At 40.1% G+C, this 24,042-nt stretch overlaps 1 protein-coding gene across 1 annotated transcript in view; it reads right to left on the reverse strand.

Annotated features, from left to right (window-relative positions):
* LOC149748598 (uncharacterized) overlaps nucleotides 1-24,042 on the reverse strand; it is a 92,824-nt gene that overhangs the window by 26,688 nt on the left and 42,094 nt on the right. Inside the window, exons 3-5 of the mRNA XM_089915927.1 lie at nucleotides 20,100-20,156; nucleotides 19,187-19,289; nucleotides 1,041-1,234 (exon numbers count right to left, since the gene is read on the reverse strand). Of these exons, the coding sequence (XP_089772053.1) occupies nucleotides 1,109-1,234; nucleotides 19,187-19,289; nucleotides 20,100-20,156 (286 nt within the window). The 3' untranslated portion in view covers nucleotides 1,041-1,108. The remainder of the gene's footprint in view (nucleotides 1-1,040; nucleotides 1,235-19,186; nucleotides 19,290-20,099; nucleotides 20,157-24,042) is intronic.

Genomic DNA, 24,042 nt, shown 5'->3' on the forward strand with positions numbered 1-24,042 from the left:
CCCTTCCAATTTCCTATGATATTCTTATACATAGTATACTGTTGCACAATAATCTATATTTGGCCGGAAAGCAGTACTGATTTTAATTTATTTTTTTATTCATAATTTATATAAGAAACACAAAACTCAAAATTTCAAGCCAAAGAGTAAATATATTATGTGGTAGAAAACAAATATTTAGAGGACTTTTTCCCCAGTCTTCCTAAAACTGGCAAGATAGCAGCTCCAAGATTATGAGGAAGCAATAAATATTAAACACCAATGGAAGGAGTGGCCACCTAAAGACTCCCAGAGCATATACAGTTGATCTTAACTAATACGTCTTCTCCAGACCAAGCCCAGTTCCTGAAGTTCTTTATTGGCACTATCCCTATAAAGCTTTAATGAGCCCTACTGCACTCTGATCTGGGAGGGAAAGGAAAGGAAAGGAAGGGAAGCAGAAAGATGGGTGTCATCAATGTGCACAAGGACCCTGGAGCATGAGAAGGATGGCCTCACCCACTTACCCAACCAGCCGGTAGTGTAAGGTGGGTGGCCAACTCACAGCCCAGGCTGCTGGGCTGACCTGTATGGAAAGAGGTATTACCTGAAGGCTGCTGATTGGCCCCAGCTGCTCCCTGCCTAAAGTACACTTCTTAAGCCACCACTCTCTAAGTGGAGAAGTCAAATAAAGTCACTAACATCTCTGTGATGATTAGTTTCCCAGATTGATTGGCAGCTCAGCAAAGGACATAAGGGGATAGGAACCAGCCTAGCAGGGAAGCAGGCCAAGTTGTACTGGGAATGTGGTAGGTCACCCTAAACACAGTAGAGGAACTGGGCGGCAAAAGGGATTTAAACACCTTCCTGGAACCTCCTACCCCTTCCTGGTCACATTAATGACCTCACAGGTGAAAATGGTGCACACGTCCTGAATATGCATTAAACCTCGTACTAGACACATTATAGGCATTATGTCATTTGATCTTATGCCCAGTTCAGTAAGTCCTTTTAGCGCCTATAATTAAGAAAACTGAGGCCAGAGAAGTTTAGTTACTTACTTAAGGTCGCACAACTGATACATTTCAGAGTTGGGATTCAAATTCAAGACGCTGACGCCAGAGCCCTTTCAACCAGGAAGTACTTTATGCAGCCTTCTCAGGATAGTTTCTTCCTCAGTGGAGGGATAATTCAATCCATCGGCCCATTTTGCTCCATAACAAGTGGCTTTTTCTAGGGTTATTTGGGATGAAGTCTAGGACAAATGTGTAAAATAAGTAGGTTATGAAAGAATAAAAATCTACAAATAATATATGCTGGAGAGGGTGTGGAGAAAGGGGAACCTTCCTACACTGTTGGTGGGAATGTAAGTTGATACAGCCACTATGGAGATTCCTTTAAAAACTAAGAATAGAGTTACCATATGATCCAGCAATCCCACTCCTGGGCAGATATCCAGAGAAAACTCTAATTCAGAAAGATAAATGCATACCAATAGTCATTGCAGTACTATTTACAATAGCCAAGACATGGAAGCAACCTAAGTGTCCATCAACAGATGAATGGATAAAGAAGATGTGGTACATATATGCAATGGAATATTACTCAGCCATAAATAGGAATGAAATAGAGACTTCCCTGGCGGTCCAGTGGTTAAGATTCCATGCTCCCAATGCAGGAGGCCCAGGTTTGATTCCTGTTCAGGGAACTAGATCCCGCCTGCTGCAAATAAGAGCCCGCATGCTGCAACTAAGAGCCCACATACTGCAACTAAAGATCCCGCATGCTGCAACTAAGACCCGGCGCAGCCAAAATAAATAAATTAATAATAAGTAAATAAATAAACAAATATTAAAAATTTAAAAAAATAAAAGGAAAGGCATCTTAAAAAAAAAAAGAATCGGGGCTTCCCTGGTGGCGCAGTGGTTGAGAGTCCGCCTGCCGATGCAGGGGACACGGGTCCATGCCCCGGTCCGGGAAGATCCCACATGCCGTGGAGTGGCTGGGCCCGTGAGCCATGGCCGCTGAGCCTGCGCATCTGGAGCCTGTGCTCCGCAACGGGAGAGGCCACAACAGTGAGAGGCCCGCGTGCCGCAAAAAAAAAAAAAGAAAAGAAAAGAATGAAATAATGACATTTGCAGAAACATGGATGGACCTAGAGAGTATCATACTAAGTGAAGTAAGTCAGACAGAGAAAGACAAATATCATATGATATCACTTCTACGTGGAATCTAAACAATAATACAGATGAATCTATATACAAAACAGAAACAGAGTCACAGACATAGAAAAGAAATTTATGGTTACCAAAGGGGAGAGGAAAGGGGGAGGGATAAATTAGGAGTATGGGATTAACAGATAAACATTACTATGTATAAAATAGATAAGCAACGAGGATTTACTGTGTAACACAGGAACTATATCCAATATCTTGTAGTAACCTATAATGGAAAATAATCTGAAAAAAATCATATATACGTAACTGAATCACTTTGCTGTCACCTGAAACTAACACAATATTGTAAATGAACCATGCTTCAATTAAAAAATAAATACATAGAATTAAAAAAAGAAAAAGAATGCTAGGTAGGATTTTTGCCCTATCTACGTCTCCAAGAAAAGAGCTAACTTTTGACTGCTTAGGTAAGAAGTGGGGAGAATGTGTAATAGCTTATATCAGCAAATACTTGTTTAGTGTCACAACCAGGAACAAAGATGACCTCTGGTATTTCATGCCTTGTCTTCAAGAAGGCCCGTTTGACTTGATTTTCCTCTCTACCTTGGAGAGTCGTGAAGCTGCTAAGCCACTGTGGGAAAAGGAACTGGTGCTGTGATTGCTTTTCTAGATCTGACACTGCCCTAGAATCTGTGGCTCTTCACTTCTGTTGAGTTATCTTCATGCCAGCACCTGGGGTGTGTTGTAACAATGAACTGTAAAACGGTGTTACCGGGTATGTCGTGACCATCCACCAATGTCTACTAGGCTGGCACATTCACATGGGAGGGAAAGTACTGTGTGTAGCCACTGTGTTCTGGTAATGATGAGATTCTGGAATTACTTCCTGACTTTTTCTGAGAGAATCATGGAGTGGGTTAAGGTTACCATGTTGAAAAGGACAATGCGACTACAATTTCAAATCACCAGCAAAACCTTGTTGACTCCTGGTACAGAATCAAAATTTAAATGCTAAAATTATGAACTCTACCTTGGAGCTATGCTCTTCCAAGAATCCCCACATTTTGGGGTGTGTGTGTGTGTGTGTGTGTGCGTGTGTGTGTGTGTGTGTTTTAACCTAAAACATTTTTATTTTATAAATTATCATATAGTTATTTTGATTTTTTCTTTTGAGGTAAAGTGCTATGAATGTTACCACATGTATAGATTCATGCAGCTACCCTCCATGAGCAAGGTACAGAACAATCCCGTCACCCACCTTCTAAAAAAGACTCTCTCCTACCATCCCTTTACAGTCACTCACTCCTAGTCCCTGAAAACCACTGATCTGTCTTCCTTTTTACAGTTTTGTCTCTGAGAAAGCCATATAAATGGAATCTTACAGCATGGAACCTCTTGAGACAAGCTTTTTTCAATTAGCACAATGCCTTGATGATTCATCCAACTTGTGTATGTATCAGTAATTCCTTACTTTCTATTGCTGAGCAGTATTCCATGGTATGAATATGTCATCATTAACTCCTTAAAAATTCAGTATATTTTTAATTGAAGTTTAATTCACATACAATAAAATCAACCCCTTTACCTTAGTTTTGCAAAAAAAAGAAGAAATGGGTCATGTGAAAATTCTCACTCCGTAAAAAGATAAGCTTTAAACTGGAAACAGATTTTTGGACACGCCATGTTTGTCTGACTTTCTCCAGTAGACTGTTTCTATATTTGGAGAATTGTTCAGTACAGTTCTCTTTCCATCTGCTTGCACTCACGCTGTTCACAAATGTTCACTCCTTCCAACTGATTTCAGATTGGCTCTCCAACATTCTGCATTGTCTCTATATTCTTTCGTTTTGGGGTTTTTTTTCATAGGTAATACCTGTATACTGCCCCAAACACAAAAAACACAAAATGGTAATATACGAAGGTAAATAAGTCTCACCCACCCTCCATCTCCTGGTAACTCAGTCTCCTCTCTGGAGCTCACAGTTTTCTCAATTCTATGCATTTACAAATACATACATATATGAATGTATTAAAAACTATGTATATAGGGCTTCCCTGGTGGCACAGTGGTTGAGAGTCCGCCTGCCGATGCAGGGGACACGGGTTCGTGCCCCGGTCCGGGAAGATCCCACATGCCGCGGAGCGGCTGGGTCCGTGAGTCATGGCCGCTGAGCCTGCGCGTCCAGAGCCTATGCTCCGCAACGGGAGAGGCCACAACAGTGAGAGGCCCACGTACCGCAAAAAAAAAAAAAAAAAAGTATGTATATAGACATATGTAAGTATACAAATATATGTATATGTACATTTAAAATACAAATAGTTGCATATAAAATCAATGTATATACTTGCATACATACATACATTTTCCCCACATACAAATGGGGGCACATTCTGCCCAATGTTCTATACTTTGCCTTATTCTCTTAACTTCCCTTCTCTTGGAATTCCTTCCAGAAAAGTATATTTAAAGCAGTCTATTAAGTCTATTTTACTCTACTGTATGAGTCTATCATAATTTATTTAAGCATCCCATTATTGATGGTCCAGTGAGTTTCTAAACTTTGCTCATACAATTAATATACCGTTTTATTTGTATCACTTCATTTTACTCCAATAGAAGCATCTTTGCAGGATAATTTCTTAGAAGTGGAATTTCTGGGTCAAGGGGTGTGTGCATTTCTGTTTTTGAAAGGTTTGGCCAAAGTATCCTTCAGGGAAGTCATATCAATTTACATCCTATTAGCGATGGATCACAGTGTTTCTACATTATCTACATTTATTTAGTAACTAATTATTTTAATATAATTTCAGATATTAATGAATATTCAGTGATCAATATCAGAAGTAACTAGCATTAATAGCTTCTCAATCTTCCTTTATTTTCACGACATTAACACTTTTGAAAAGTCTAGGCCAGTTACTTCGAAGACTGTCCTTCAACTTGGGCGTACCTTTTCTTTAAAACAAAGAACCAACTGCAAACAGCTCAAAGCAAAATACAAGGAAAACCTTCTAGCCATAAAAAAGAAGGAGCAAAATAAAATTTAAAAATACAGTTAGTAAGAATACCTACCATTTGGAGTGGGGGTGGGAGGAGGAGAGAAATAGGTGAGGGAGATTGAGGTACAAACTTCCAGTTACAAAATAAGTGAGTCATGGATATGAAATGCACAGTGTAGGGAATATAGTCAGTAATTATGTAATATCTTTGTATGTGACAGATGGTAATTAGACTCATTGTGGTGATCAGTTTGAAATTTAAGAAATACTGAATCCCTACGCTGTGCACTAACACAGTGTTGTAGGTCAATTTTACTTCAAAAACAAACAAACTCATAGAAAAAGAAATCAGATTGTGGTTACCAGAGGTGGGGGGTGCGCTGGAAGGGGGAACTGGATGAAGGCAGTCAAAAGGTACAAACTTCCAGTTCGAAGATAAATCAGTACTAGGGATGTAATCACAACTAACACTGCTGTATGCTATGTATGTGAAAGTTAAGAGAATTAACCCTAAGAGTTCTCATCACAAGGAAACAATGTTTTTCTATTCTTTAATTTTGTATCTATAGGAGATGATGGATGGTCACTAAATTTACTGTGGTCATCATTTCATGATGTATGGAAGTTCAAATCATTATGCTGTACACCTTAAACTTATACATTACTGTATGTCAATCACATCTCAGTAAAACTGGAAGAAAAAAGAAAGAATACCTGCCATTTTTTGCTTGTTTGTTCGACTACTTACCATTTTTGGAGCACTTACTACATGCCAGATATTGAGTTAAGCACTTTGCCTAGGGGTAAGAGCTAACATTTACTAGATGCTGAATTTGTACCGAGTGAAGTGCAAAATGCTTTATATGCATTATCTCCTGTATTCCTCATAATAACCCTTCACTATTCTCCATAGAATGCATGAGTAACCTGCGGTACAGAGAGGCAGAATGGTTTGCCTCAGGTCACAGAAATTAGCTCTCTTCCTATTCCTTTCCTTCCCTTCTCTTCTTTTCAAGTTACAAAAGTTATACATGCTCATTAAAATAATCCAGAGGGGGGGCGTAAAGTAAAAGTGGAGTGCCTGCCCCACGCCAGAGGTAACCTCTATTAACAATTGGGGGGACTTCCCTGGCGGTCCAGTGGTTAGGGCTCCATGCTCCCAATGCAAGGGGGCACGGGTTTGAACCCTGGTTAGGGAACTGAGATCCTGTATGGCGCATAGGGTGGCGAAAAACAAAAAAAAAACAGACCATTTTCTATAAGAACCAAGATTTAAATCCCACCTTTTCTGACTCCAAAGCCCTTATTCCTAATGGATATTCAATACTATCTTCCATATGCAAATAGCAAATTATAAAATTATATATATTCTATAAAATAAAATGGCTCTTAAAACTCTTATCAACTGGATTATTGTTGAAAAGCAGGAAAAGCTAAAACATATTAAGTACCATCTCTGATACAGGGAGCCTTTTTATCCACAGCATAAAGAAGACTAAATTAACTAATTAATTAAAACTAAAACAGATTTTGACAAATGATAGCCTGCAAGAACCTTTTGTGAACTTGCTACTTAGCCAAGCGTTGACTATAAAAATAGAAATAATAAGGCATGTGACCAAAGAGGAGGAAAAAAGCAGCTCAGACCAAAAGCAGTCCTGTTGTGCAATCTGCTGTAGAAGGAGCTTGGAGTCATTGGTTCCAGCAAAATTCTTGAGGCTTCAGGTAATCTAGTATAGACTGTACGGTATCCTGGTGAGGTTATAATGGTGAACAGTAACTTGGGCATGTTCCACCCTACCCAAGATCAAGAAGAATAGCAAAGTATCAGTCGTAATGGCACTGGAAAATAAAAACACATTTCTTCAGGTCATAGAAGGATCCAATTTAAAAAATTGTCTTTGCATGTTGGGGGATGCCCCACTCTTCATAATCTGGGAAACTGGTCAGTGAGGAGAACACAGCAGTTTCACTGAGTTAAGATCCCCTCTGCCTTCTTTCTACTTCCACATGGCAAATAGATTCCACTGTGACTCAGACTAAAGGCCTCCTTGGTAATATTTTACTTAGAAAAATTTCATCTTTAATTTCCTTTTCTTGTATTGTCCTTGCCCCATCTTGGTGTCAAGGTAATTATATCTTCATAAAATAAAGTTCATGGCTTTCTTTCTCTTCCGCTTTCTCCTTGTAAATTGCTAAAAACTCTGGATTATCATTTCTTTAAAGGGTTGTTAAAATACACCATAAAATTGTCTGCACCTTCTCTTTTTGTAAGTGGAGAGAGGAGTACTGGGAGAGTCCTGACTACTTTCCATTTCTTTGTTGGGTATTGTTTCATTCATGCTTTTGGGCAATTTTGTTAATTTTTGTTTTCTAGAAAAATACACTTTCTTTTAGTTTTCAATGTATTGGCAAAAAGTTCTTTACACTATTCATTTATAATTTTAAAAAATCTCTGCTATTTCTCTAATTATGTCCCCTTCTTTGCTCACATCTGCCTCTCTCTTATATTTTTATTCTCTGTGAGTTTCTCTGTCAATATTTTTTTTTTTTTTTTTTTTTTTTGCGGTACGCGGGCCTCTCACTGTTGTGACCTCTCCCGCTGCGGAGCACAGGCTCCGGACGCACAGGCTCAGCGGCCATGGCTCACGGGCTCAGCCGCTCCGCGGCATGTGGGATCTTCCCGGACCGGGGCGCGAACCCATGTCCCCTGCATCGGCAGGTGGACCCCCAACCACTGCGCCACCAGGGAAGCCCATCTCTGTCAATATTTTAAGAAATTTTATAAGGCTTTTCAAAGAACCGGCTTTTGGTGTTGATAATTTTTGTTTGTTTGTTCTTTGGGGGATTTATTCTTTGTTTTCTAACTTGTTGAGTTGAATATTGAATGCTTAATTGACTTATTTTGTATATTTTTATGTAAATACATTTTCATAATGCCACTTTAGCTGCAGGCTGGCAGTAGAAGACTTCCTGGGTTTGAGTCTAGGCTCTGTCACTTACTAGCTATATGATCTTGGGCAAGTTATTTCACAGCTCTGTGCTTCAGTTTCTCCTTCTTTTTGTTCAAATCCATTATTCATTATGTTTATTAATGTTTTAAATACGTGACCTATAATTATCTGATAGATATGTGTTTAATTCTCCCAGTTTGGAGATTAACATATTTCAAGGCTGTTTTTTTTGGGGGGGAGGGGGTACATGCAAGTTCATGATGATTCTATCTTCCTGGTGGACGATTCCTTACCATAGTGTGTATCCTTCTTTGTTCTCAATAATGCTTTTTGAATTAAATGATATTTTTGCAAATATTAATATTCTTATATCAAATTTCTTTTGTTTAGAGGAGATGTTGACAGTTTTATATTTTTCTATATCTTTATTGTCAAAGACACCCACCTAGTGAATGGCAAAGCCAGGTTTATTCCTAGACCACCTGATCCCCAGTCCAGTGTTCTTTCTTCCTGACCATGACACATCCTAGGTCTACCTTCTTCCATGATTCAGCTCAAGTCACTCTTCACTGTGAGGCCTCTCCCAACAACTCAGCCTGTAGCGATTACTTCCTCCTTTGAATGAATGCTCAATGCTTGCAATACTTAATCGGTCCTGAAAATGTGCCAGCCTACTGTTGTGTGTACATCTATCCTGGAAGTTCCTTAAAAGCTACAATAGGGGTTGTTAACCAAAATTTCCGAAGCGGAGACCCGACTGAAATAAAAAGGTGCTAATTTGGCATTCATTAGGACTGCAACCTGGGAGACACAGGTTCAAGAAGCACTTGAATTGTGTTCTGCCAGACTACAAAATGCAGGAGGCTTACAAAGGTAAAAACTGAAGGTTACTGCTAGTTACATGAATTGTTTATCAAGAATTATAACTGGAGGTGGCAAGAAGTAAGGGTGCTTGTTAAGGAAGGGTTGGTTGGGGTCTGAAAGGGTTGCGTAATTACAAGGGGAGACCTTGAGACCATAAGGTTGCAGCTGGCAAGTGTCGTTCTGAATACAGCTGGTAGTGTCTTTGGGTCTGGTACAGTTCAAAGAAAGTTCAAGTTCTCATTGGTGCAGAGATGTGTCTGAGACCAGATCCTCCATGGCCTCCTGACTCCATTTTTGTATGCCTGAACTGTGGTTAACCCACTATAATTTCAATTTGTCATCAAGATTATATCTCTTCTGCTGGTGACTCCAGACTTACTTTACTAAGGAGGCTTAAAGATGCAATCTGGTCAGGAAGAGAGTGCCCAGGGAGCTTGACTTGAACCTGAGTTTTCATAGCAGGCACACTGTTTTCATTTTCTTGGGAGGTGGGTGTTACAGAGTTTGGGAAGGGGTTAGCTATAGCCTCACATGCCACCCTTTCAGCCACCATTATCCTCTGCTGCTCTGCCTATGATGACGATTTCCAACAAAGCTAGCTGCTCTTTAAAACTGCCGTAATTTCAGATCCCACTCCAGAGCCACAGAGCTAGAATCTCCTGAGTGGAGGCTGAGAATCTAATATTTAAGAGTCTCTGCTGGGAAATTCAAGTTGAAGGTACCTGAGCACCTTCTTGGCAGGCAGTCACTTCTTGTAAATACAGGGTGTGCATCAAATCTGGAAACTTAAGCAAACACATAATACCCTGCTTTAATTGATATTGTATAGCACAATACACAATAAAGTGATATTTCTGTTTCCCAACGCCTATTGCTACTGTTAAATTAATTAAACAAGAAGGCCTTTAGACTGATGTGGCTTTAATACCTTAGTAGCCTATGTAAGCAAACCAAAACCTAAGCCTGAAATGCATCCAGGTGAATAAATCAAGACCTAAGGACAACCTATCACAAATAGCCAACTAGGGACTTCCCTGGTGGCGCAGTGGTTGAGAGTCCGCCTGCCGATGCAGGGGACACGGGTTCGTGCCCCGGTCCGGGAAGATCCCACATGCCGCGGAGTGGCTGGGCCCGTGAGCCATGGCCGCTGGGCCTGCGCGTCCGGAGCCTGTGCTCCACAACGGGAGAGGCCATAACAGTGAGAGGCCCGCTTACCGCAAAAAAAAAAAAAAAAAAGCCAACTAGGCTTTCCCAAACAAGGCAACTGCTTAAAGCTATAGCCAATCAAATTGTTTCCTTGCTTTCTTTCCGCCTTTTCTCTATAAAAGTCTTTCCCTTAGCTCCTGTGTGTGAAGTGGTTCTTAACCACTTCCGGTTTGGTGCTGCCCGATTCCAGTGGATTTTTGCTCAAATAGACTTTTAAAATTTTTAGTATGTCTCAGTTTATCTTTTAACACTACAAATAGCTTAGTGTAAAATATGCTCTAGTAAATTAATTTAGTAAACTTTTATTTTCTTTTGTTCATTGTGAAGGATACAAAAGAGGAATGTAACAATAACAAAAATAATAATGGCATCTATTGAGCACCTAATGTGTGTCAGGCACTTTATTAAATGCTTTACATGCATTGTCTCTTTTATTATTTTATTATTCTACTGTGTGGAGACTGCAATCAGGACCAACTTATCCATTTTGCTCACTAGGTACTATGCCTAGGGTCCACAATACTTTTAGAGGTCCATGAAAATGTTTTAGTTTCTTTTAGAATCAAAAGGGAAAATAAAGGAATATAATCTTCCCTGGATATTAGTCTTTATACTCACATGGCTGTAAAATATAATTTATGATTTTTTTTTATGGAGTGAGCATCCCATGAGGGCAAAAGTGCCTTGGGCCTCAGAAGGTTATAATGCAGCCCTCACTATAATCATTCCCACTTAACAGATAAAGAAACTGAGGCTCAATCAAGTTGAGAAATAAAACATGCCGCAGAGCTAGGAAATGGCAGAGGTAATTTTGGATATAGGTCTGAGGGACTCCACTGATGACCCTTTTAACTACCACATTATACACTATACAACATTATGTAGCAAGAAGCTCATACCAAGCTGGGAAAACAAGTTTGTCGTACACTAACCAATCAGAAAATCCTTCAAGGAAAGAATAGAATTAACTGCCTAAATTCAGGGACAGATCCAGATTATGTAGGACCTCAGGCTTTTACAACTTGGAAGATCTTCTTTCAGGAAAAAATACTAAAGTATAAATAAAAATTAGGTATACAGTCTTGGAGGGGGCTGTCCAAGGAAGGGGGCCTTCAAGTGTAAGCCTCATTCGCTTCATGGAAAATCCATCTCACCTAAATGTCCTTGGACCTAAAGAAGGCCAGAGCTTCAGGAAGGATTCAGTGTCACCAGGGATATCAAGAGGGGTTTTTAGGAGGAAATGGGACTTTGAAGTGTGGATGTGACTGGGCACCCTGAGTGTAACAGCAGGGGGGCCAGTGTGAGCACAGTCTGTTCAGGAGAGGGTGGAGAAAGCCACCTGCCCGAAACCCACAGTGATGCTGCCCAGAGGGGAACCACGGGTTCGCTGAGGAAGGCAGTGCCTATTTGAAAAACCAGGATGGAAAGGATGCTGGGAATCTTTGTTCCTCAGTCGTTAAGTCATTATGCAGTAAAAGGTATCAAGAGGATGAGCAATCTGGTGCCGTGGGCAGGACCCTCAGGAGGGGTGGAAAGAGGCAAAGAGATCTAATTGAAGGACTGGTCTGGGTATGTTTTAATGAGTGCCTTACAAATTATGGGTGGCAGAGAGGAGAGAGGAGTAAAATAAGACAAAGAAAAAGAGTAAGAATGAAAAAGCATCAATCCAGTATTAATAGATGTGAGGACTAGAGGGGAATCAAGAGATCATTTTAATATTCTGAGCCTGGCTAATTGAAGGAATAGCTGTGGGACTGCCAGAAATATAGGCGTTGGTTAGGTTTGGTTCTAGAGAAGTTAAATCCAACAACAACAAAAAGTTGAAACAACTGGGCTTTGTGCATCCCCAGAGGAAGCCGCGTCCTGGGACAGAGAGATATCCTGAACAGAGCTTGACTAGGCTCTGCTGGCATAATTAGCCTTTGCAGTCTTTTCCGCATACCAACTCCCCATTGGGTCAACACATTCTTTCTCAATTATGTGAACCTCATTAAGAACCCCGCAGTCAGGTCCTGCTTTTCTAGCTAAGAAGCATTTTGTTTTTAAGGTGGTGTTTGTTGAACACTGTTATGAGATTAGCTATAATTTAACTCTCAGAGTTTCTCTAGGTAAACAGTCAAGAAGACTAGTCACATGAAAAGAGAAAGCAGAGTATGGATTTGAGAGGGCATTACAGAGCTATAAAAAAATAGGGATATGGAATTAGAGAGAGGGTGGAGTCTTTTGATGATTCAAAATGTATTGATTGCCTACTCGTTACACGTCAGGCTCTGTGCTTGGAACAAAAGCCATTACTATGAAAGAGATGCGGTCTCTGCCTTGTAGGTGTCTAGGATGGGTATTTGGGAAGGTGACAGGGTCACACAGAGGATGAAGAACAGCAGATTCTAGAGGCTGGGGAGCAGGATGATGAATTTAGGTTTAGCCATGTCAAATTTGTTGTTCTGAAAAATGTGTAGTGTGTCCAATACACAATTGTAAACATGGGAATGGTGTTCAGAAGAGAAGGCAAGGCAAGAGATACGAATTTTAGGATACAGAAACCAGCATAAAGTTAATGCCTGGGGCAGGCATGGATGATGAAAGTATTGTTTCCAAGGCCAATAGGACAGTATCAGTGGAAGTTTTTAACAGAGCTATGGATGCTTCAATAATCAAAGAATTATACAGAATTGGTATAAGAAAGGAAAAGTGTTAAAACAAACAGAGTGGTGAATATAGCACAAACAAGTCAGCCAAACTTGCAGAAGGGTCAACATCAGATCTTGCTTTTTGAGATATAAATTTCCCTGTAAGTAATACTTTACCGACATCCCAAAATGTTGGTATGTAGTTTAATTGCTCACTTTTTAAAAAAAATTTTATTTATTATTTTTGGCTGCGTTGGGTCTTCGTTGCTGCACGCAGCCTCTCTCTAATTGCTTGCGGCAAGCGGGGGGCGGGGGCTGCTCTTTGTTGTGGTGCATGGGCTTCTCATTGTGGTGGCTTCTCTTGTTGCCGGAGCATGGGCTCTCGGCGGGCAGGCTTCAGTAGTTGCAGCACGTGGGCCCTAGAGCAGGTGGGCTTCAGTAGTTGTGGTGCGTGGGCTCAGCAGTTGCAGCACGCAGGCTCTAGGGCGCACGGGTTTCAGTAGTTGTGGCACATGGGCTTAGTTGCTCCGCAGCATGTGGGATCTTCCCGGGCCAGGGATCGAACCCGTGTCCCCTGCATTGGCAGGTGGATTCTTAATCATTGCGTCACCAGGGAAGTCCCTGTGTAATTGCTCATTTCTAAATATTAACTCATGAATTATTTAGATGTGATTTCTAAATATATGGGGTTATATTGGTCATGATAGATAGATGGGTGGATATAGATATAGATATATAGATTTGACTGGAGAGGAATTTAATACAGAGAATTGATTTCGTGGTGGCCATGGATTGAGAAGCCAACCGGGGACACCGAGGCAATCCAGAGATTATCAACAGCAGAAAGTCATTACCACTTCTAGGTCTGAAGGGACAACAGAAGGAGGTGGCTTTACCCAAGCTTAAAGCTGGACCCATCTGAAGTGAGTTAGAGCCAAAGTGGGGACTGCCCAACAGAAGCTGGGAGCCAAGAGAGGCAATCCATAGGAAGCAGGAAACATCCTGCCTTTCCCCTTTCTGCCTCCTAACCTAAGGTCAGTGCTGCCAGTGTCTCCCATTGTCAGAGCCCAAGGGAGCCTGGGAATTGTAGTTCCCTAGAGCACAGGGGAAAACAGCACAGAGAAGATGATTATCTTTTTGTTACTAATTTGAAGTTTATTACATTGTGATCAAAGATTGTAGTCTATTTGATAATCCTTACTTGGTATTTACTGAAACTCATCTTATGGCCTAGGACATAGTCAGGTTTTGTAAATGTTCCAAGGGTTGTTGAAAAGAATGTGTATTCTCTTATCTTGTGCGTGGGCAGTATCCCACAAATGTCCATCAGACTTTGTTCGTTAGTTGTGTTGTCCACACAATAAAGATACATTTTTATCCATACTATGTTGATGACATGAAGTCAGTTTTTGAAAGAAGTTTGTTAAAAATCTGTCATTAAGTTTATGGATTTATCAAATTTAGGTGCCGGCTATATGAAAAATAGTCTATAAGGAACATGAATGGAAATAGTTGGAAGGCTGGTACACTGGTTCAGGTGAGAAATGACAGTAGCTTGGCCTAAGATGGTAAGAATGTAGAGAAAAAAGGAAAGAGAGAAATTAATGCTGATTCCTAGGTTTCTGGCTTGGGTAACTGGATGAATGGGGGTATGGTTCACATATATGGACGGCCACTGACCAGGGATTTTAACTTGAGCAAATTACACAAATTCTCTGGCCTCAGTTTTCTTCTTTATAAAAATGGGTATAATAATCGATTGTATTTCATAGGGTTATTGTGACAGTGAAAAGAGTTAATATATGTAGAGTACTTAGCACCATAGCTAAATAACTCTTCTATATAAGCTTTTATTATTACCAACTAGCATATGGTTAAAGAGGTGAGGGTTTGGGTTTGAGGTGGGAAATCAAGATTTCCTACTGAGGCTCATTATGTTTGAGTTGTTTTGGAATTTATCTTTCAATAAATAGGGTGTGAATGATCTCAGTAAACACTGCTTAGGGATGAAAGAGGATGGAAGTGCGAAAAGACCACTGGAAGGTCCAAGGCAACCTACGAGAGGTGGCAGGATCAAGAGAAGACTGTCTTTAGGAAGAGAGAGTGGATAATGGTTTCAGGAGAGAATAAGGAGTTACTTCAGGGGGAGACGGAATAACTGAACAACTGCCTACATGTACATTCTGTTTATTTTTGTTTTCCAGTGTTTCAGTGTGTTGTTGTCTGGCTTGGTTTGAGGGAAGGAAGCCAGTCATCCCCAAAAGGCTGCAGAAGAGCAGAACTCTGGAAAAAATGACTGCAATTAACAGAGCAATCTTAACTTACCTTGTGTGTGATTTATCATAAGATTCGTAAACAGATTACTCTAGTGACAGGTTGCCGAGAAGCCTGTATTAAAGTTGTGGCGCAACGGGAAAAAGTGATTAACACGGCAAAGGTTCACGAACATGTATGTTTCCGGCTCTGAGCTACTGTGTGGAATGAAAATGGAAATTATGAATTCTGTAGGATGCACTGCCTTGGCAGATTTTCGTGTGAGATTATGCATGACCACACCTCTCCCACAAGTCTGCACAGGCTTAGGAATTTTCTTATTAAGCTTGTTATACAATCTGCATTTTAGCAAGGGCATACAAATGAATGTAAAGAATATTCCCAGGCATATTAACCTTGATCTATAATTATGGGTCCCCCTTCACTGGGTTAGGGCCAAATTATTTTTTCTTGTCTGTAGTGTTAAGGAGGAAAGCATTGCTTTATGCTTATTGTAATTAAAGCCATCTTTCGTAAACCAGTTTTAGATTGATCTCACATAAATTATAAGCTAGATTCAATTATGAAGCCATTAACACACTTTACATAAACAGAAAATAAAAAGCAGGTTCTGTGTGAAGATAGGAGATTTAACATGTACTTCTACCTTCTCACCTTCCTGAGACCCCACTAACACAACCAGTGAAGGGATGTTTTCAGGCTTAAACCCAAAACATGGAGAGAGCTGCAGAAGGGATCGTTTTGGAAGCTGGAAAGCAGATGAATACATAGTGATAGAATAAGCAGGGCTGAGAAAGTTGAATTCAATCAAGCAGTAGAGAAAACTAGGAATTAATCTGATTTACAGAAAACCAAAGACTTAGAAACTAATGGCGGCAGGTCTTCGTGGAAGTGAAAATAAAAGGGGTATAGATTTAATAAGGAGCGTTGTTGGGAAGTCTGTTTTAGAAAGAATTGGATCCCCAGATCCAAGCAGCATCCCAGAAACTGACCTTTCCTTCACTGGCAAAGAATGATGGTTTATTTTCATAATGAAGTAAAATAGATGGTCTGCATGGAAGAATACCAGTGCAGTTGAAGGCGAGGGAGCTGTACTAACAACAGGGGAATAAATGAATGTATGTGTATTTGCTTTGGAGACATAACATGCCAAATCCATCTTTCTCAGTTCTGAGTCCAGGACACTGAAAGCTAGACCTTCACCCTCCTGGCAGGAGACTGAACGAGTCTTCTCTGGGATATATGACTAGTCCATGAAGAAAGACATGACATTAGAAAAATACTGACATCAGAAATCTCCCCATTAAACGGCCCAGTCTGATGCTCATATAGGAAAATTCACATCAGACCAGCCCATCTCCCACATCCTCAGAGCTTCCAGTCAGTATTTTAGTATCACACTCTTAAGTGTTGTCAAATATGAAGACAATGCATGAGGTATCTGCGGAAAGCTAACCTGGAAGATAGAAAATAAAATAAAGAGAAAAAAGTAATGTTGAAGAAATAAAGATCAAATAAATGTTAAAAACATCACAGAGAGAAGTAACTGTAACTATGAAATAAGAACAGAATTCTACCCCCAAATAAATGAACAAACAAGTAAATAAATGGAATGTTCCAAAAACATAAAGAAGGTCTTGAAAATTAAATACAATAGCAGAAATAAAAATCTTTATAGAAAGGTTAAAATATAAAGTGGAGGAATTTTATCAGCAAAAAGAAAAGAAGACGGAAAATAGGAGATAAAAAAATTAGGAAACTGATCATGGAAAATCAGCATTAAAAAAGAGGAAAAGATAGAGAAGATGGAAAGGAGGAGATACTTAATAATCTGAATTTCCAGACCAAAAGATTTACCAAGTGAAAACAGATTCACAATGGTACAACATTGTGAAATTTCAAACATTTAGGGCAAGGAGAAGATCCTGCAAGATTGTAAAGAGGAAAAAAAAAAATCCAGATCATATACATAGGATCAGTAATTAGTGAGAACAAAAATGTTCCCCCGAACGTGGTAAAGGTGATTGTTCTATGGTCATGTTAACAAATGGCCATTTAAATGGTTTTAAACTCACTTAACTCAATCAAAAGCAACACCCACAGATGAACATGCCTTTGCAAACCAACCAATCAGCATGAGTTGCTCACTTCTGACCACTGGCCCATTAGGGATGGACTCACTCCAATAAAAACACCCAAGGAACTGTGATTCTGCAGGTGGCAACCCACTGAAGCCTGTGAGAGTCCACCAGTCCCTGAACTCTGTGCTTTCCCCAAAGCCCCAGACAAGCTTAACAGTCTGCCTTGCTTGGAGAGACTGTGCCTGAGCAGCATAGCTCTCCTTTACTATAGCAAGCACTAAATTCAGCTTTGTTCTTTTATTTCAGATATTGAGTGGTGGTCTTATCAACATTTGACATAGAATTTTAATTTCTGAACAGGAGCACTGGAAGCTACAAAGCAATGGAGAAAGGCTTTCAAAATTCTGAAGGAAAATAGTTAACAACTTAGAGTCTACACCCAACCAAACTATCATTTACATATGAAAATTTCTTTAAAAATACATTTTTAGACATGCAAGATCTTAAACAATTTACTTATCATATACCCTTTCTTGGGAAGTCACTGGATGAAACCAAGCAAGAGGAAGATGTGGGTTACGGTAAACAGGAGATCCAATATAGGAAAAAAGCAAAAGACAGTCCAAGGACCGTGGTCAAGAGAGTCCCAGGATAGTATTTATACCCCACAGCAAACCAACCCATGTTGCAGCTTGTATCAGCTACCTAGTGCTGCATAACAAATCAATCCAAAATGCAGTGGCTTAAAACAAACCATTAAGCTCACACATTCCTGGCATTTCTTCTGGCTGATCCTAGCTAGGGTCATTCACGCATCTGTGGTCTGTTGGCAGGTTAGCTGGGGTTGATTGTTTCCAGATGGCCACACTCACATGTCTGACAAGTGGTGGTGGCGGTTGGAGCCACCGTGGTGACTGGGCTATATTTCTCTCCTTATCCAGCAGGTAAACCTTACTCTTCACATGGCAGCAGGACTCCAAGAGCCCAAAGCACAAGGACTTTTCCAACTACTGTGCCATGCTTGTTAACATTTCATTGGCCAAAGCAAATCACGTGGTCAAGTTCAGAATTAAAGTGGAGAGTGTACTTAAAGGTGCAGAGCAAAGGAACATGGCTACAAGAAAGGGAATTGTTAGACATTTCTGTTAGCAATCTACCACAGAGCTTAGCAGAAGTTTCTAGGAGAAAATTCTTTAAGAAAATGAAATTTGTAAAATGTAACTGATGTGTCTGAACATGCTGAGAGAAGATTTAGACAACTGTTAAAGATTTTGGTGTTGAATTCATGACAAATATAAAGATAACTAAGCAAAGGAAGAAAATAGGCCATTATTAACTCTGAGGATAACAATGTTGTTAGCAAATAAAACTAACCATAATTTACAACAGATTTAGTGGTCATTAGTGTTTAATTAGTCGTAAATCAGCCAGTTAACACTGAATATTGAACTAATGAAAATTACAATTTGACCGAATTATGAGAAAAAAGAGTACAAAAAGTGAGGACAGGTAGTGGGGCAGGAAGGATAAAAGAGAGCTGAGTCCTACTCTTCCATTCCTCTCCCTGAATGGAAAATCAAGATATCTTATCTAAAACTGGAAAGTCAAGAAGTAGCAGTGCAAAAATGTTTTCTAGCAAAATGGAGGCAAATACCAAAGTAATCAGGTGAAAGAGGTGAAACTGGTGCCTCTGGGAAGGAGTAAATGGTATGTGAGGGGACGGGGACCTGCTGTGTTTCACAAAAGGCCACAGAGAAATATTTGTCTTTCAAATTATGTGCATGTTAATTTAAGTACAAGTCACAACCGAAAGAAAAAAGGCAGAGAAGAAAGTGATCGGTGTATTTAATCCAGACTGATACGCAATAGTGTCTGTCTAACATCAAGTGACAAAAAGCAAAATGCAGAATAGTTTGTATACTAAGCTATTATTTGCATTTTAAAAAGGGAAGGAGTGGCAAATATAAATATAGGCTTGTATCTGCACAGAAAAATTCATCAGGAAGTTCTGTTGAGTTTACCTTCAAAATAAATCCCCATTCTGGGAATTCCCTGGTGGTCCAGCGGTTAGGACTCCACGCTGCAGCGGGTGCGGGTTCAATCCCCCGTCGGGGAACTGAGATCCTGTGGGCAGAGGGGCAAAAAAAAAAAAAAAAAAAAAAAAATCCTGATTCCATCCGTATCTCACCCCTCTGTTGCTCTAATCCTAGGAAAGCCATCATCTTTTGCCTACACTAGGTCAGCAGCCTTCTCGTTGCTTCGGTCTGGTCACCACACAGTAGCCCAAGGCATCCGGTTAAAAGAGAAATTAAATGACATCATCCCCCTCACCCTCCCTGCCCCGTTCAAAACCTTTCAAGTTTTCTTCATCAGGTCAAATAAAACCAAACTCCTCACCAGGTCTCCACAACTTCCTGTGATCCGGTTCTGACCTCATGCTCGTCCTGTTCTAGCTCATTCTTACTACAACTCATGGTCCCTCTGCCTAGAGTGCTTTTCACAGATACTGAGGCTGGCCTGTCACCCAGATCTCTGCTCAGATGTCAGCTCCTCAGAGGGACCTTTCCTGGTTCCTGTCTCTGTACTCTCCCTCCCCCTTCATCACCTACCTGTCCTTGTCTCTCACCTCAACCTGACTTACTTGTCTTCATAGCACTGATCACCACCTGACATTTAATTGTGTATTGAATGTTTAGTTGTTTATTAACTCTCTCCCCTAACAGCAGGTACAGTCCCGTGAGGGAAGACCCCGAGTACTGAAAACAGGGCCTGGTCCATAGTAGCTATTAATACATCTCCTTTGAATAAATTAATATACAATGAAAAATACAGGAGAAACCCCCCCCAACTATTTATAGTGGCTGCTTTGAGGAAGGGAACTGGGATCTTGGGTGTCAGCGGTGAGAGAACAAGAGAGAAGGTCTTGTCACTTACCCATGGCCTTTAACTCCTCCAGCACCCAGGGTCCAGACAGCACACCAAGGTGGTGCTCTAGGGTAAAGAAGGAAAATGTGAGAACATCCGTTTAGATATACTTTTTTCCTAAAAGAAAGAAGGCATTATTAACATTCAATTCATACATTTTGAGTACATGTATATAATTTATAAATTATATTCTGAATTGCATGTTCAACATATTTTTATTGACTAGGGTATAAAACTTAAAAGTTTGGTCTGTAGGTTTGAGATAAAGCAGATGTGTTTGATGTGTCTCATACCGTTTTAAAATTGTTTGAATCAACATTAAAATCCAGAGATTTCACATAAAATCCCAGATGTCTGGGTTGTTTGAGAAACCAGAGTTGCTGGCAATACGGGTCCTTTGATTCCCTCGGGCGATGTGGGCACAGACCCATTGAAAAGGCAAGTGGATCCCTGCTCACTGAGATTTTTTTCCCTGTTGGCTTCCTGTAGGTTTTCAGATTCAGCTCACCTCACTCCCTGCAGGCATTTTACTTTACGACCCTTTTCTGACTGCTTCTCAATCTCAGCCAAATCATTTTTATCTGATAGTGAAAGTGCTGAAATTCGCTAATAATCAACTTAAAACAAAACAAAAATACTGAGCTCAGAGCTATCCCTGTTTTTACACTACACTTACTCTTGCAATCTGCTGAGTAATGGGGGGCAGAGCAGGTGCTGGCACAACCATGATTAACTGAGGGTGTGTCCCTGTGAATCACAGTTGCTGGGATGCGGGCCGGCTGAGAGCAGGCTGAGAACCACTGTTCTGTAGTCTGCAATTTCTCAATTATATACAGTCCTTCTTTGTTATATATGTAGCTACATCTCCATAGAAACCTCTTGTAAGGACTACTGAGTGTATAGTACTTCTGAGTTCCTCAGAGTATCAAGTATTAAGGATATTTAATAAAGGCTTGTTGGTTAAGTGATTAACATAAAAAAAACCCATGGATACTGACAGTGCTTATAACTTATATCACCATGGTTTGCATAGTTAAATATATAGAGATAGTAAGAGTGCACACACACACACACACACACACACACACACACACATTTAGTAAAAGCAGGAAGAATGAATGTCTCAATCGTTTTTGTTTCCCCATAGTACCTAGGGAAGTGGCTTTGATATAATAACTGGATGAATGGATGGATAAATGAATGAATAAAGTTTATAATATCCACCTTGATCATAATCATAGATACTGTTGATTAAGCATTATCTGTGGACTGGCCACTGAGCTAAGTCCTTAACATCATTCTCTCATTTAATCCTCACAATCATTACATATGGCCAGTTTTTTCTTTTAATACTATAAAAAAATAAAATAAGCCTTAGAAAAGTGAAATAAGTAGTCCAGAGCCACATACTACTAACCGGCAGATCCAGGATTCAAACCCAGGGCTTCCAAAAGCCAGTGGTCTTTACTAAGCAATACCAACAACAAACCAACCAACCAACACTCTGGGTGAGAAAATGAGATGCTGAAATTTCTCCAGTAAAATATTCTCATCCAGTGACGTGGTTGTCACTGAAAATAAATTCTAAAAATCAGCATATTCTGCAGGAGCAGAAGTTAAACATGTCTTTAGCCAATTAATAGATGGGGAAAAACACAGGACATTCAGTGTAGAGCTCAGGATAAGTACATGACTAAGGGAAGCTGAAACCTTGAAAAATAGTAGACAATTGGAAATTACTTGTTACAAAAATGGGTAGTTGCTTCTTGGCCACAACTTCTATTTATTACAGATAAAAAGTAGTGACAACCAATTTTTTTTTTTTTTTAAATATAAGATCAAAATTCCAGTTTGTCATCCAACAGGAACATTTCCTTCACGAGAAAGGCGCCATTGGGCTGAAGGGACATAAACAGTTTGAAGGCTTCGGTTCCACACCCAAGGGGTTTACCATACACTAGAGATGCTGAGAAGTCTACCTACACGTGGCTGGAAAAGAACACTAGGGCAAGTGAGGCCCAAGCTGGAGGGTCCTGCCAGCCAGGCTGAGGATGTTGGACAGATGGCTGTCACTTAGGATTCAAGGGTTAAGAGGCCACTCTCTGCCCAGGCTGCACACAGCACCACACTCTGTGTGTTCACCATGGAGAAAAAGAGATGTGGTAACCAGAGTCCTTCACGAGATAAGATAAAAACCTTAAGTAAATTAAGTGGAATTGTTCTGAACATGATAAAACAAGGGGTTTAGATGACAGAGGGTGAGGCAGCTGCTGACTAAGAAGAGATCTACATATTTCTCCATCGGAAAAGGCAGTTCAAGGCAGCTTGTTTAATGGAAAGGAAAATATATTAGATGGAAAGCTGTGTCTGGTGTGTGTGTGTGTGTGCAGAATTATAAACGAAAAATCCAAGAAAAACTCCTAAGTTGGCTGGTAGACCATTCATGGGTGATGTAAAGGAAGTTTTTTATTTACTTTTTAAATTTTTCTCTCTAATAGAACAAATAATACATGAATATACTTTCCTTGTAAAATTATAAAAGTTACAGGTCAAAATAAAGTCCCTTTTGGCTATCTCTCAACTGAATCCTGCCCAAATCCCTACACCTCCTCAAATGATCCTTTTCTGAAATTTGAAGTGCAAGCACATGTGGTATTTGAGCATGATGAAAAAAAAAAAGAAAGGAGAAAAAGCTTGCAGTAATAGTAACACTAACTCCCTCTTATTAAGCAGGTGCTATGCTAGATAGTTTACATATAAATTATTAGCTCATTCAGCAAATGTTCTGTGAGCAACTAAATGCCAAGGACTAGGAATACAACAATGACCTCAAAGAATCTGCAGTCACCTCCTAGCCTGGTGTCCTTTCCACCATATACTGATAAAGAAAGCAAGACTCCGAGAGATTAAGCAACTCACCCAAGGTTGCCGTGAGATAAGCGGTAATACTGGGGTTCGAATCCTGGCCTGTATGTCTTCAAAGACTGACCCTCTCTCTTCCACTACCACTCAACTGTTTTCAAACTGTTTTAAAAGCAATAGTCTTTTAAACTGTTTTTAATGAAAACAGAATAACTTTATCACATCACAGCTCAATGCAGGAAAAAGATAAAAGTGGCAGCACATTGGTTCATTCAGTGGCCTACCTGTAAAAATAAATGTGTTCCTATCAAGAGGACTAGATGAAATTTCTTATGGCCTGATACCTCAAAGCCCCAAGTCTGTTGTTAAGCAGCTTTAGGGACAGCTAGTAAACATTCAAGTTGATCAAGATCCTCAGGGCTAGTGAATTCCAAACCTGAAAGTGCCTGGGAATCACAGATTCCTGTCGCTCTCCCACTACTTATGAGCCCTAATCTAATACAACTGGTGTCTCCATAAGAAGAGCAAATTAGGACAAACACACAGAGAGGGAAGACCATGTGAGGAAACGGAGAGAAGATGGCCATCTACAAGCCAAAGAGAGGTCTCAGAAGAAACCTGTCCTGCTAATATCCTGATCTCAAACTTCCAACCTCCAGAATTGTGAGAAGATTAATTTCTGTTGTTTAAGCCACTCAGTCATGGTACTTTGTCATAGTAGCCCTAGCAAATTAACACAGGCAGTATCTGGTATTATTTGCCATTTGAATGCAGAAGAATTAACTGATTCTGTAAGAGAAGAATGAGATAAAGGGGGCAATAGAATAAAAACAAGAAGATGAATTTCACTTTCATCAATTTCAATTTCAGAAAATGGTGAAGATAAAAATAAATGAATAATGGGACTTCCCTGGTGGCACAGTGGTTAAGAATCTGCCTGCCCATGCAGGGGACACGGGTTCGATCCCTGGTCTGAGAAGATCCCACATGCCGCAGAGCAACTAAGCCCATGTGCCACAACTACTGAGCCTGAGCTCTAGAGTGCGCAAGCCACAACTACTGAGCCTGTGTGCCACAGCTACTGAAGCCT

Source organism: Delphinapterus leucas, chromosome 8 (assembly GCF_059928025.1).
Source record: "Delphinapterus leucas isolate spDelLeu-1000000601 "Yukka" chromosome 8, BTC_Dleu_Yukka2, whole genome shotgun sequence".
Taxonomy (NCBI): Eukaryota; Metazoa; Chordata; class Mammalia; order Artiodactyla; family Monodontidae; genus Delphinapterus; species Delphinapterus leucas.